Source organism: Colletes gigas, unplaced genomic scaffold (assembly GCF_013123115.1).
Source record: "Colletes gigas isolate AHSC1104 unplaced genomic scaffold, ASM1312311v1 Colletes_gigas_Sc00005, whole genome shotgun sequence".
NCBI classification, from domain to species: domain Eukaryota; kingdom Metazoa; phylum Arthropoda; class Insecta; order Hymenoptera; family Colletidae; genus Colletes; species Colletes gigas.
The window spans coordinates 9852062-9866737 of NW_025106634.1; the positions used below are offsets into that span (position 1 = coordinate 9852062).

At 33.2% G+C, this 14676-nt stretch overlaps 5 protein-coding genes across 6 annotated transcripts; 3 read left to right on the top strand and 2 right to left on the bottom strand.

Moving 5' to 3' along the window:
- Window positions 1-295: 295 nt before the first annotated feature.
- Window positions 296-1389, bottom strand: LOC122394943 (prefoldin subunit 4). The gene is made up of 4 exons (XM_043392137.1): window positions 1177-1389; window positions 994-1098; window positions 799-915; window positions 296-652 (listed from the first exon to the last, which is right to left on the bottom strand). Exons 1-4 carry the CDS (start codon window positions 1213-1215, stop codon window positions 500-502), a joined length of 414 nt encoding a protein of 137 aa, XP_043248072.1. The 5' UTR covers window positions 1216-1389; the 3' UTR covers window positions 296-499.
- LOC122394942 (elongation factor Tu-like) lies at window positions 1385-3724 on the top strand. The gene is made up of 4 exons (XM_043392136.1): window positions 1385-2013; window positions 2081-2452; window positions 2549-2740; window positions 3053-3724. The coding sequence occupies exons 1-4, from the start codon at window positions 1474-1476 to the stop codon at window positions 3362-3364; spliced, it is 1416 nt and encodes a 471-aa protein (XP_043248071.1). The 5' UTR covers window positions 1385-1473; the 3' UTR covers window positions 3365-3724.
- A 142-nt stretch (window positions 3725-3866) lies between these two features.
- LOC122394941 (ATP synthase subunit alpha, mitochondrial) lies at window positions 3867-6886 on the bottom strand. The gene is made up of 8 exons (XM_043392134.1): window positions 6726-6886; window positions 6293-6406; window positions 5775-6124; window positions 5314-5670; window positions 4815-5196; window positions 4579-4723; window positions 4378-4495; window positions 3867-4302 (listed from the first exon to the last, which is right to left on the bottom strand). The coding sequence occupies exons 1-8, from the start codon at window positions 6789-6791 to the stop codon at window positions 4188-4190; spliced, it is 1647 nt and encodes a 548-aa protein (XP_043248069.1). The 5' UTR covers window positions 6792-6886; the 3' UTR covers window positions 3867-4187.
- Window positions 6887-7773: 887 nt separating this feature from the next.
- LOC122395144 (guanine nucleotide-binding protein subunit beta-5) lies at window positions 7774-9784 on the top strand. Its single transcript, XM_043392514.1, has 6 exons — window positions 7774-8021; window positions 8101-8312; window positions 8406-8542; window positions 8626-8744; window positions 8822-9179; window positions 9289-9784. The coding sequence occupies exons 2-6, from the start codon at window positions 8207-8209 to the stop codon at window positions 9616-9618; spliced, it is 1050 nt and encodes a 349-aa protein (XP_043248449.1). The 5' UTR covers window positions 7774-8021; window positions 8101-8206; the 3' UTR covers window positions 9619-9784.
- Window positions 9785-11947: 2163 nt separating this feature from the next.
- LOC122395162 (glutamyl-tRNA(Gln) amidotransferase subunit B, mitochondrial) lies at window positions 11948-14474 on the top strand. 2 transcript variants are annotated; one of them, XM_043392541.1, is made up of 10 exons: window positions 11948-12239; window positions 12291-12467; window positions 12531-12644; window positions 12743-12915; window positions 13018-13166; window positions 13257-13492; window positions 13579-13767; window positions 13853-13989; window positions 14054-14177; window positions 14248-14474. In XM_043392541.1, the coding sequence occupies exons 1-10, from the start codon at window positions 12210-12212 to the stop codon at window positions 14461-14463; spliced, it is 1545 nt and encodes a 514-aa protein (XP_043248476.1). In that variant the 5' UTR covers window positions 11948-12209; the 3' UTR covers window positions 14464-14474. The 2 variants fall into 2 exon arrangements, with proteins under 2 accessions (XP_043248476.1, XP_043248475.1); XM_043392540.1 differs by having other exon boundaries at window positions 12320-12467.
- The last annotated feature ends 202 nt before the right edge of the window (window positions 14475-14676 follow it).

A 14676-nucleotide genomic window follows, 5' to 3' on the forward strand; every position in this document is an offset into this window, starting at 1 on the left:
AATGTACAGAATGTTTAAAAACGTTCAATAAATATAGATCTTAGAGGTAGTTTTTTCAGTCTCGTTGCATGAGCACTTTGTAATGAAAACAATTTGGCAGACGTCCAAATTTGATACTATGGTTGTGTGTCTTGAATTCAACCTTTAATCAAGCGAATATATATATCACGCGATTCCTAATATTTATGCAAACTATTGTTAAATGAAGTACATATTTATTTTATACATTATTTATAATTAATATCATAGGAAGGTAGAATAGTATCAAGGAAAAATCTGTTGAAATAGAGTAATAAGTTTATTAAGCAGCAATGACTAATTAATTAATTAATTAATTAATATGGACAAACAATAATGATCTTGCATCACAGACACAAATGAAATGCGAAACTGTTTTTACCTGTACATATTGTGAATAAAAAAATGCAGTGTGTATTATGTTAGTTAGAGAACATAGAGAATAATTATATAAAATAATTTGTTCGTGGATTTGATTGGATTAATCTTCCTCCGCTTCTAGATTTATACGGCTACCAAATTTTGCATACAGTTGAGTTTTTAACTCACTCATAATGTTTTTTAAATCTGCACATCTGCTTACCAAATTTGTAATTTCCATTTTCTTTTTCTCTTTAATCTCATCTAAGTAACTCTATAAATGTAAAAGTTTGTATTTTTTAATCAGACGAGCAATCAACTAACAGACAATACTACTACTGTATTTTACAGGAAAATAGTGAACATTTACATTTAAGTGCCGAAGATTGTTGCTAAAGAGGTTATATGTAAATAACAAACCTGTGTCTTCTGTAAGTCTTCATAAATGAAAACTTCGCCTACATAATACGGTATTTTTGCGTTGTCGTCTAGAAGAATTATTTCATCAGAGGCATCTTCCAAATTTTTTAACTCGTTCTACGGAAACCGTTACAATGTGCGTAAAATTAAGCATGACCAAATAAGGTTATGGGTAATACGAAAATTCACATGTACCTGTTTAGTTTTCAATTCTTCTTTCAAGTCTTCCATTTTAGCGTTTTGTCTTGCAAATTTATTAATTTTTTGTTGATCGTCGTACGTAATGTAAACATCGGAATCCTGTAATGCAGTAGAGGTTACATCTAAATTGTAATGATATAGAATTTAACGAAGCAAGTAATTTGTATCTAAACTTACCGGTTGAAAGCCAGTTTGAACGTTTTTTCGTCCCGACATGTTTACAGCTTCTTTTCACGTTATAATTACTTTATTTATAATTTACTATTGGTTCAAGCAATGACGTTGAAAAGAAAACGACATTAACGTCCATTGCAACGATGTCAGACGGAGCCACGGGTGCACCGGGGACACCTCATGCCACTTTCACATACTATGCCAGATCACGTGTACATGAGCACATAGTATTTTTGTTCGATAGCAAATTATAATAAACTAAACAATAATAAGAAAAGCGTGTGATAAGAATGTACGAATATGAAGACTATTTTCCATACGTTGGTTAAATATAACGCAATTATTAAAAATTTGTGTAAAAAGCATCATACGTTATGTGTGTCATACAGAAATAACTTACCAAAATTAAAAAATGAAGTACAATATTTCTGTAATGAAGTAGCTCCATTGAAAGAGGAAATTTGTAATGTAGGCACAATAGGACATGTAGATCATGGTAAAACAACATTGACAGCTGCTATAACAAAATATGTTTCTGAAAGAAATAAAAATTACAAATTTGTAACATTCGATGAAATCGATAAAGCACCTGAGGAAAAAAAGCGTGGTATTACTATAAACATTGCTCATGTCGGTTATGCTACAGATAAAAGACATTATGCGCACACAGACTGTCCTGGTCATGCTGATTTTCTCAAAAATATGATTTCTGGTGCATCACAAATGGATGGTGCAATTTTAGTAGTTGCAGCTGACGATGGTCCTATGCCTCAAACAAAGGAACACTTATTACTGATCAAACAAATTGGAATTAAATATATTATTGTATATACGAATAAGGTTAATATTTATTATAAGTATTTACAATACATTTTTTAAATATTAGTATTCATTAAATAATTTCTAGGTCGACTTGGTAGATTCAGAAATTTCTGAATTAGTGGAGGTAGAAGTAAGAGAATTACTGAATATGTATGGATTTGATGAGTCAAAATGCCCAATAATTTATGGTTCAGCTTTACTTGCTTTGAATGGAGATCAATCAAACTTGGGAGTTCCTTCCATAAAATTATTATTGGATGCTTTAGACAATTACATACCATCTATAACAAGAGATTATGCCTCCCCTTTTGTATTACCTATTGATAATGTTTTCACAGTACCTGGTAGAGGTACAGTCGTGGTAGGAACATTGAAACAAGGTATTATAAAGAAAAGCGATACAGCAGATTTATTAGGATTCGACGAAAAGTTTCAGGCTAAGATTTCAGACATACAGGTAAAGATTAAGATTGTTTCAATGTGTATAGATTAATGATATTTGTATACAAGAGAAGTAACAGAACCATAGTAGAAAATTATATATTTACATTAGATTTTTCAAAAAAGTGTGGAGAAAGCAAGGGCTGGTGACAATATAGGTGTCTTATTAAGAGGTATCAAATTAAAGTCGGTACGCAGAGGAATGATATTATGTCAAAGCAAATATTTAAATTTAAGTAATCACTTTGAAGCACAATTATATTTGCTAACCAAAATGGAAGGCGGTCGTAACAAACCAATAAAAGTATTAATTTTTTTTTTATACGATTAACTAATATAAAGAATATAAACGAATATGCATGTGAAAGTAGCCTAAACCAATTTGGACTTGTTATATGATGTAAGTAAATGGTTGTAAATTTATAATTCACGTTTCACCTTATTATTATTCTTATAGTTAAGAGAGGTAATTGAAACTTGGTGCAAACTTTTTTCTTCTTTCTCTAAAGCTATCAATGTATATGACAAAATCCAAATTGATTTAAACGTTCTTCATATGTCTATTCGCCCATAAACTTTGTTTTCATTTTATCTAACTTGTGCGTTATTTTGACAGAAATCTGGACAGTGTACACATATTTATTGCTCAACTTGGAATATACACACTCGCCTTGATTTAATATTAGAATCAGGAGCTGAAATGTTGATGCCAGGTGAATTCACAACAGCTAGATTAACGTTGTTGTTCAATATGCCAGTAGTGGAAGGGCAGGTTTTCACTGCCCGTGAACAGAAGTGTACAATCGCTACAGGGCAGATTACAAAAGTCTTCAAGTCAATACAAGTTGATAAAAGAAAAATGAATCTAGTAGATATTGGAAATCTTAACACGCTTGCTTCTGCGCAGCCCGCCAAGAAGTCACGATGAAAATACTTACAGATCTCCGATCTGTAAATTGGAGAATGAAACATTTCATACGGAACAAACAAATATGTAATAGTTCAATAACTTTGTTGTGCTCTGTATGTGCTGTCAGTGCCCGTTACTATCAAAATTCGCGCCGCAATGAACGATTTAATGTACGTCAAATTAGCGTAACAACGACGTTCTGATTTGTAAGATTAAAAAAAGTGTATGGACTGAAAACATATACATCAATGTACAAATAAATATTAGTAAATAAAGTGTAGATTTACAGTAGTGCCCATTTAAATGGCCGCGATTATCCCTACAAATTCTTGGAAGCCAAGTAACTTGATACATTGTATGCATATATGGTTTCGGGTGCCAGCTATTGCATCTTACTCGCACTTATCCTCTTTCCTTATCTCCGTTGAACTCTGAGAAGTAACTAATATCCATTTAAACGACTGCGGCCACTTAAGTGGGCACTACTGTACGTCGAGGAAAGGAAATGACACGAATAGATTTGAAAAAATTCTAGAACTTTATTACTCATTTCTTTCTGATACTTCATCCGCTCCTGCTATGATCGAAAAAATTTTCAGTAGAGGCAATTGTTCGCAATAACCGAAATCATAGTATCTTATGTTCGATAATGATCAACATGTAATGTGTATAAGCATTTGTATATGACTATCATGTTTAGCGTTCAAATGTGGAATTCTTTGTAATAATATTTATAATGTGCAAATGGTATACATTAGACAGTTTTGCAACAATGAACATCATTTGCACATGGCTCTTGCATAGCAGAGAAATATTATTTATTTATACTGAAATGTTAACCTTAACCCGCGAAGGATGCAAGGAAATCAGTAACAATCTTCTTCATTTTAGCGTCAGAGGCTTCACTGATCGTGTTCTCTTTAGCGATGGTATCTAAAAGATCTCGTTGCGTGGATCTAAAATATTGGAACGTAAAATTATCAGTCGAGTGAAATAAATATAAATATCGAAACTTTTTTTGAAAGAGATACCTGATGTGAGCAAGGAATTCCTTTTCGAAGGCAGTGATTTTTGAAGGTTCCATCTTGTCGAGATATCCACGGACACCACAGTAGATAACGGCCACTTGCTCTTCAATAGCCATAGGTACTAAAAACATTATTGTACATTCAATGTTATTAATATTTTTATACTTCGAATTAATTATATGTTATAATTTTATATTGTTCTACCATATTGTCCCTGTTTCAGAAGTTCTGTTAATCTGACACCACGGTTTAACAGTTGCTGGGTCGCGGCATCCAAATCGGAACCGAATTGTGCGAACGCTGCTACCTCACGATACTGGGCTAATTCCAATTTCATGGAACCTGCAACCTATCGAACAAAATGTAAAATATATTTCAATACCACTTAAATGTATATAAATATCTATTAAACTTATAAATAGGTTACAAATATACATTACCTGTTTCATGGCTTTTGTTTGAGCGGCAGAACCGACACGGGATACTGACAAACCAACGTTAATTGCAGGACGAATACCCTTGTAGAACAATTCTGTTTCTAAGAAGATTTGACCGTCGGTGATAGAGATGACATTTGTGGGAATATAGGCAGACACATCACCAGCCTGAGTCTCGATAACCGGTAAAGCAGTCAAAGAACCACCACCTAAACTCTCGTTCATCTTAGCCGCTCGCTCAAGGAGACGAGAGTGAAGATAAAATACATCACCAGGGTAAGCCTCACGACCTGGTGGTCGCCTTAGCAACAAAGACATCTGTCTGTAAGCAACGGCTTGTTTTGATAAATCGTCGTAAATAATCAAAGCATGCTTTCCATTATCTCTGTAAAAAAAAAATTTTTAATGAAGTATACAATTTATTAAGAATCATTAAATTTTCGTATGCTTTAAATAGTTCAAGACTTTATTAGAGAAATTACTTTATATAAATAGAAAATACCTGAAAAATTCTCCCATTGCACAACCAGAATATGGGGCCAGATATTGAAGAGGTGCCGCATCAGAGGCAGTTGCAGAAACAATGATGGTATAGCTGATGGCCCCGCTATCCGTCAAACGTTTTACAATTTGTGCAACGGTGGATCTCTTTTGACCAATGGCAACGTAAATACAGTACAATTTCTTCTTCTCTTCGCCAGCATCGTTGAATCGTTTCTGATTAATAATTGTGTCGATAGCAAGAGCAGTTTTTCCGGTCTGCCTGTCTCCAATGATCAACTCACGTTGGCCACGACCAATAGGTACTAAGGAATCGACGGCTTTGATTCCAGTTTGCATAGGTTCCCTGACAGACACCCTTTAAAAAAAAAGAAACGAGTTCCTTGAAAAAATACTGTTAATAAAAACTAATACTCGATTCAATTACTATTACGATAATAATTGTGTTTGAAAAATAAATACCTAGGGATAATACCAGGTGCCTTGGTACCAATTCGAAATCTTTGTTTGTTATTGAGCGGTCCTTTGCCATCAATAGGGTTACCCAATGCATCTACGACACGTCCTAGTAACTCCTCGCCCACGGGTACATCAACAATAGCTCCGGTACGTTTAACGATGTCACCTTCCTTAATATGCCTGTCATTACCAAATACGACAACACCTACATTGTCAGGCTCCAAATTCAGAGCCATACCCTTTAGCCCTGAACTAAATTCCACCATCTCGTCTGCTTGAATGTTCTTAAGACCATAGACACGAGCAATACCATCTCCAATGCTCAGTACTCTACCAGTTTCTTCAAGATTGGTCTATATTTAGGTTCAAAATACATATAAAATTAATGATTACATTAAAATGAAATAATGTACATAGAACATCAGAGTATTATAAGACATTATGTAAGATTTATTGGAAATCGATATTATATATTCATATTATTTATTGTTTTTCGTTACAGATCAAATTTATTGGTTTACCTTTGGAGCTGAACCAAGTATACGTTCTTCCAAGATTGAAGAAATTTCAGCAGAGCGGCGACTGCAGGATACATGATATTTGCAGGAGGCAACACCAACAGCAGGCCACTTCACCTATAACGTAAGATTAAAATTTATTATTATTGTACCATAGAAACAATACCACCCATAACTTATTACATAACTTGGTACCCTTCTGTTTATGTAATACACTACAGAGTTAAAGTGTTTCTAATACAATTCATACTTCAATCATCGCGAAATATGAACAGAAATTATTAACAATTAAACGAGAACATGTTTCAATTAATGAAAAATGAAGAATTAAACGAAGTGGTACGCGAGTCGTGCGATTGTAGCAAGGTGAAAAATGTCGGCAGATAATAATCCCTGGTTATCTCGTAGACGAATTAATTGAAATAAATCGAATTACCTGAATCGTAGCATTTGGTAATTGCCTCGCTATGGAGGAAGCCAAACGTAGGGATAAAAGAGCCATTTTGATGTGTCGAAATCCCGTCAACCCGGCAACGAATTCAGAAGCAAAGAACGATCAAGACAACGATGAGCAGAAGAACGTACTGTTCAACCCCACTCTGACGTCCACATCGACAGGAAGTCGATATCCATTGACCTGCGCCGTAACCTCGAATACAGATACGTGCGCTAGTTTATAATCTAAATTATTTTGAATTCGGTACTCTGTCCAAAGTGTTCCAGGCTACTTATATTAAAAATTAAATTTTTTTTTAAGGAGCACACTAAGCTTATTGCCGATATAATATATACATTTTAGTAAAGTAGATTTTGGGTTCGAGGTTATAAGCACTTGACAGCGCCTTTAAAAGAAATAAGCGCCAAGCTTGAATTTAAAATGCATATTATTATACAACAATTATGTAACTATTATCGAATTAATGTTAAATTTAGAAAGATGTTTACGATGGATTCATTAAACTCACTTATAAATATGCAACTAACACCGGAAACCAATAACAGGTGTTATCAATTACTGGCTAATAATTCTGAGTGTTTTGTTCCAAGATAATAAAAAGAGATACACAAGTGACTTTATTGCAATACAAATATATAGAATCTTTCAAAATATATAGTACAATCCAAAAGAAAGCGATACATCTTGAAAAAAATAATTACGAAATGTAGAGTAAAAATTTTTTTGTAAGAACCTTTGCTTTCATAAAAATTGATTTTGAAAACACATGAAATATGAATTGCATATGCGTACATATATGTATAAATTTACTAGCAATTTTCATAACATATCAATATATATTTTAATTTAATATATCTATCTCGAGAAGTAAATGATCCATCGTTTGATAGAACTGCGTTTGATATTGCGAGAATATATTCTGTAGTTATAACTTAATGATTTGTTATATAATAATGATTCCCATTAATAACGGATATTATCATAAAAGCCATAAGTATTTCTTATGATTTTTCTGAACTGTCAAATGTTCAGGTTAAGTTGGTCGTATATGAAAACGTCATTGCACCGGCGCTACAGTTTGTTATTGTCGTATCGTATTGATTATTGGCGTTGACCATGTTTTAAAGAGATAGTAACACCGATTTTTAGTAAAAACAAATGAATAATCAGCGGGAAGGAAGTGTGAAAAGTTTAAATAATTCATCCATACAGAGAGATGTTCGTTGTTTAATGAGTAATTATACATTGGCCGTGTTTCTTACATGAAAACGGCAGGTGACAGGACTGAAAATTCATTGTTTACAATTTACTTGCAACGATACGATAATTGTTTTATTTAACAAATATATTTCAGGTAAAAGAAGGCTGATTTGCGATAGAATACATGCCCAAATGGCAATCTGTATACCGATACTACTCACTTTTTATTAACCAGTATTTAATATCGTTAAACTAAAAGTATGGATTCCATGACAGAGTCGGAACATGTAGAGAGATTAGTAAAAGAAGCAGAAAGTTTAAAAATACGCTTAGAAGATGAGCGGCAGAAATTAAATGATATTACTCGTAAGTGTCGTGGTTTCTTATTAATTGTAATCTTATAATAATATCCAACGAGCCAAGTTTAACGTTCGATTCAATAATCTATTATAATTTCAGTTGCTAGTGTAGCGGATAGGCTTGAAATGATTAGTTGTAGTAATGTAAAACCACGACGTGTTTTAAAAGGTCACCAAGCGAAAGTCCTTTGTTCCGATTGGTCACCCGATAAACGTCATATTGTTTCTTCTTCGCAGGTCAATAACTCGTAATACAGATCGATTTAAATTTTTGCTACGTAACGCTTTAAAAGGTTATTTTATATTAAAATTTGTTTTAGGATGGCAAAATGATAATATGGGATGCTTTTACAACAAATAAAGAACACGCGCTTACTATGCCGACCATCTGGGTTATGGCTTGCGCTTATGCTCCAAGCGGTGCTCTCGTTGCTTGCGGGTATTAAACATAAACTAAACCGTTATAACAATTAATTATTTTTATGATGTCTGAGATATTGTGTTCGTTCTTTGCAGGGGATTAGATAATAAAGTTACAGTGTACTCTTTGAGCCAAGAGGACGATGTGTCTACTAGGAAAAAAACTGTTGCTACGCATACATCTTATATGTCTTGTTGTGTATTTCCTAATAGCGATCAACAAATTTTAACGGGTAGCGGAGACAGCACGTGCGCTTTATGGGACGTAGAAAGCGGTCAGCTGTTGCAGAGCTTTCTTGGTCATTCCAGTGACGTTATGTCCGTTGATTTAGCGCCAAGTGAAACTGGTAACACATTTGTCTCCGGCAGTTGTGATAAAATGGTTCTGATATGGGATATGCGCACTGGTCAATGTGTTCAAAGTTTCGAGGGACATCAGTCTGACGTTAATTCTGTATGTAAAAGTTTATTATATTTATTATTAATTGAGATATACTGTAACGATAAGCCAATGCTGTTATAAGAAAAATAATTGTCATTATGTCGTGTTATGCGGAGTTCAGGTAAAATTTCATCCTGGTGGTGATGCAGTAGCAACAGGTTCCGACGATGCAACTTGTCGCCTTTTTGATTTGCGCGCGGATAGAGAGATAGCAATTTACGCTAAAGAAAGTATAATATTCGGGGCAAATGCTGTCGACTTGAGTGTCAGCGGACGTCTACTTTTCGCGGGTTATAACGATTACACTGTAAATATATGGGATACATTGAAATGTCAACGCGTTGCATTTTTGTACGGACATGAAAATCGAGTATCTTGTTTACGAGTTTCACCAGATGGGACTGCCCTCTCCACTGGAAGCTGGGATTCGACTCTGCGAGTCTGGGCTTAGTTTTAGCAGAATTACTCTACCATCTCATTATATTATTAGATATAAAATTCAAACAATTCTTTGGTTAAAATGTAAAATTTTAAGTACGATACTCTGAGGATAACATGATATATAAATTGTTGTAACATAAGAACATTGTTATAGTCATAACACAAACGCTGTAAAATTGAGATTCGAAATCGTGATTGAACGTCACGATTATAACAATGTGATAGTTTGACATTAATAATATTTAGGCTGGTCCTAATTTATAGGAAATCGCGCGAATAGTACATCTATTTAATCAAATATGTTATTATCCTATATAAAACTTAATAAAAACATTGATTTACGCATAATGTATATAATCACTGAATCACCTTTCCATTCTTTCGTTAAATTATATCGAAATTAAATTAAATCAAATTTTATTTAATATGCACAGAGTCACTGAGGTTACAAAAATTTCCTTAAACATATTACTCATCAATTTAATTTGTTTATAAACCATGCTATAAGAGTTAGAAATGTGTAAAACATTCCTTGTATTTATATTAATAAAAAATCAAAATCACAGTACATATATTCCACGCTTTTTATTTAAATTCTCCTCTACCTATCCCAGTAACTCCTTAATTTTTGTAAATTCTAGATTTAAAAATATTATTCGAATTTAATTAAGTTATTCAACCATTTCTTTATACATTATTCAATGTAATTAATAAGTTATAAACAATTATTAGAAGCGATTCTTATTTGAATATTGCGCTAAAAACTGCCGTAAAACAGTATCGCCATCTATTATCAGGGATTCGTACTGATACTACGAGCTCACACACACAACATGGTCTATCATTGTGTTAAAATCTGCAAAGAAACAGTATCGCCATCTAATATCAGGGTTTCGAACTCAAAAAATCGTCCCAGGATCACAGAATGTGTGTGGAGGTATCCGGAGTACAGCTACCCCCACTCCTCCTACTCCTGATACGCAGTACCTTGATTATTCATTAATAACTCCTTTTCTGGGATTGAAATATGAACTTTTAGAATTTAAGAATGTAGTATAGACCCTTGGCAACATTCAAGGATAGTTTTTAGAATCATTCCCCCCGTAATTAACAAGTTATTAATGAATATTGGAAGTCTGGACATTTGCAACTGAGTCACCGTCTGCTTTAATCGATGAATTATCAATTTTTCAACAATAACATGCATATTTTGCCTATTGGAGAAGCAAATAGACATCCCTGGCAACATTCAAAGACCAATTTTTCAATGCTCCATGCTCTAATTAATTAGTTATTAGCGATAGATTCCTAAGGTGTCGCGTTAAAAGGTTAAAAACAGTGTGCCGACTTCCGATATTCGTTAATAACTATTTAATAAGGCATCAGATGGTTTTAAAAGGTATCCTTGAATGTTGCCAAGGGTCTATACTATATTCTTAAACTCTAAAAGTTCATAATTTATTCCCATGAAAGGCGTAATAAGTAAATTAACGAGCAGTTGTTAATTACAAGCCGAGAAACAGATAGTACCCTATTTTCGCCACTAGTGGCGCCACAGTAGAAATCAATACTTTCAATGAACTATTGCTCGTTAATTTACTAATTACGCCTTTCCTAGGAACAAATTATGAACTTTTAGAGTTTAAGAATATAGTATAGACTCTTGGCAACATTCAAGGATAATCATTAAAACCATCTGATGCCTTATTAAATAGTTATTAACGAATATCGGAGGTCGGCACAATGCGTCTAACCTTTTAACGAGACGCCTTAGAGATCTATCGCTAATAACTAATTAATTAGAGCATGGAGCGTTACAAAATCGGTCTTGGAATGTTGTCAGGGATGTCTATTTGCTTCTCCAATAGCCAAAATATGCGTGTTATTATCGAAAAGTTGATAATTCATCGATTAAAGCAGACGGTGATGCGGCCGTAAATGTTCCGACTTCCGATATTCGTTAATAACATGTTAATTACTGGCGGAGTGGTTCTAAAAACTATCCTTGAATGTTGCCAAGGGTCTATACTATATTCTTAAATTCTAAAAGTTCATATTTTATTCCCGGAAAAGGAGTTATTAATGAATAATCAAGGTACTGTGAATCAGGAGTAGGAGGAGTGGGGGTAGCTGTACTCCGGATACCTCCACACACATTCTGTGATCCTGGGACGATTTTTTGAGTTCGAAACCCTGATATTAGATGGCGATACTGTTTCTTTGCAGATTTTAACTCAATGATAGACCATGTTGTGTGTGTGAGCTCGTAGTATCAGTACGAATCCCTGATAATAGATGGCGTTAGGTATTTCGCTATGAAAATCGTATGGACCCGCAGAGATACTTATAAGATTCTTAATTAATAAAGGATCTTAAACTTTAATCTTAATTTAAAGAGTCATTAAATCTGGCTACCGATAGTAGATGTATAATTTTGGTTACACCGTTATATTAAAGACTGAGAAACGTATTTTGTGTTACCAAAATTGTTTCCTACAAATATTTACTCTCGAGCGTTTATACAAACGAAAAAACAATAATGATATCATGTAAAAATGGACATTTTTTTGTGACGAATTATTGCAAAAATGCACATAAAAGATGCCATTTACGATATGCCTCTACAAGTTTGTAAGTATATTGGCAAATTATTGATGTGCCATTTATTGGAATTTATTTTAGGAATTTTTATACATAATGATTTTGTATAGAGCAGAATGGAAACCTACGATAGGTCTGGAAATTCATGCTCAGATCGCGTCGAAATCAAAACTGTTTTCTGGAGCCTCGACAAAGTTTCAGAGTTTAATTAATTCTTGCGTCTCGCTCTTTGATTGCGCGATGCCAGGAACAATGCCAGTAAAGTATAATAACTACTTTTAGAAACCGATTAAGTAATTTTCTAATACATTATTATTGTAGATATTGAATAAAAAGTGTGTAGAAGCTGGAGTATTAACTGCTTTGGCTCTCTCTTGTAAAGTAAACGATACTTCGACGTTCGAGAGAAAACACTATTTCTATTCCGATTTACCTGTAAGTATTTATTACGCAGCCTTGGTACATAGATGGCTATGCAAGTAGAAGTACTCGGACACGATTATAGGAATTAACATAGCAATTGTTTTACACAGGCCGGATTTCAAATTACGCAACACAAAAATCCTTTGGCCGTCGATGGTGAAATTAATTTCATGGTATTTAATCCAAGTATACATAAAGAACCATATTTGAAATCATCTAAAATTAAACAAATACAATTGGAGCAAGACAGTGGAAGAAGTTTCCACTACGAATCACTTGGAAGGTATTAATAATTCAGAGTTTTAATTCTTCGTGGTAACTAAAAGTCTATACCTTACTCCGAAATAGAAACTTGAAAACATAATTTTTGTTCAATTTAAAATAGGAGTTTAATTGACCTCAATCGTGCTGGATTACCTCTGATGGAGTTAGTCTTTGAGCCAGATTTATCGAACGGGGAAGAGGCAGCAGCACTCGTTAAAGAACTTTGTTTGATTTTACAATTGATAAACACGTGTTCGTGTAAAATGGAAGGTTACTTTATGTATAAAATATTGTTCTTTGAAAGTAATTATTAATTATGGACAGATATTTAACATTAAAGTGTACTATTTGTAATTGCAGAGGGGGCATTGCGTGTCGATGTAAATGTTTCTCTGAGTAAACACGATGCACCTTTAGGCGTTCGTACGGAGATAAAAAATATTGGAAGTACACGCGCGGTCAATAATGCCATTGAATACGAGATAAAAAGACAAATTTCAATTTTAGAAAGAGGAGACGAAATTATCAACGAAACTCGCTTGTGGGATCCAATATGTAAGAAAACAATTCTTATGCGTGAAAAAGAAGAAAATCACGTAACGTATTTAATGTTTGGCCATTTCTCGCATAAACAAATATTGCGTATTTATTACTTTTAAAAGAAATTTATAAATGATTTTAGGATTATCGTTTTATGCCTGAACCAAATCTACCTCCTTTGCGTTTACACGTCAGTGAAACTGAAGAAAATAAACATAATTTGATCGATGTTTTATCTTTAAAAGAACATTTACCCGAACTGCCAGAAGAAATAAGACGAACGATAATGGAAGATTATTGTATTACACCTCATATAACTATTGGAATAATGGTAAATTTAAACAGTGATAATTATTAAAAGCATAAAGAAATGATTATATATATATATATTAATAATTTTTACTTTTCCATGATAGAGTGATTTTGAACTATTACAACTGTTTTGTAATATAATAAAAAATGATAAGAATCGTAATCCTACGTTGGTAGCACAGATTCTTCTCAACGAAGTATTGGCTTTTCTACAACGCCACAACTTGGAATTTACATTTTGGTAAGATTACTGCAATACGAGGAAAAGTAAAAACAGAATATAAAACTTATCTTTGTGTTTTTAGTACAAATAATATACACTATATTGAAGAGTTGGTCGATTTATTCCAAGCTAAAGTAATAAACTTTCAAATAGTAAGAAAGATATTGGATCAATGTCTCGATAAACTGGGAAAAAAGCCAATACAGGTGAAAATAATTATTTAGAAATTGAATTATGAAACATTTTCTAAACAATAATGAGTTTGACTGTTTATAGGTCGTCGAAGAAAATAATTGGTTCTGCATATCGGACAAAGAAGAATTGGAAAAATTATGTATAGAAATAATCGAGAAAAATCCGAAACTCGTTCGAAAGTATAAAGCTGGAAAGACAAAAGTATTTAAAAAATTTTTACACGAAGCAACAAAACTTACAGACGAACGCGCAGACATGGGCCAAGTTTCAAAAATTTTCACAAGACTGCTGAGTTAATTTCAGAATGCCGCAACGTTTTTTTTTTTTTTTTTGTAATACAATGTATGAAATATTTTGAATAATAAGTCTATTAATAATTGGATGCGTCTATTTTTTTTTTTTCAGCATATTTACACATCTCCACATTTTAAATATCATATAAAACATGTAAATCAATTTTTCTAACATTTACTTTTATAAATCGTAGTTACAAATACAAAAACCAAATGG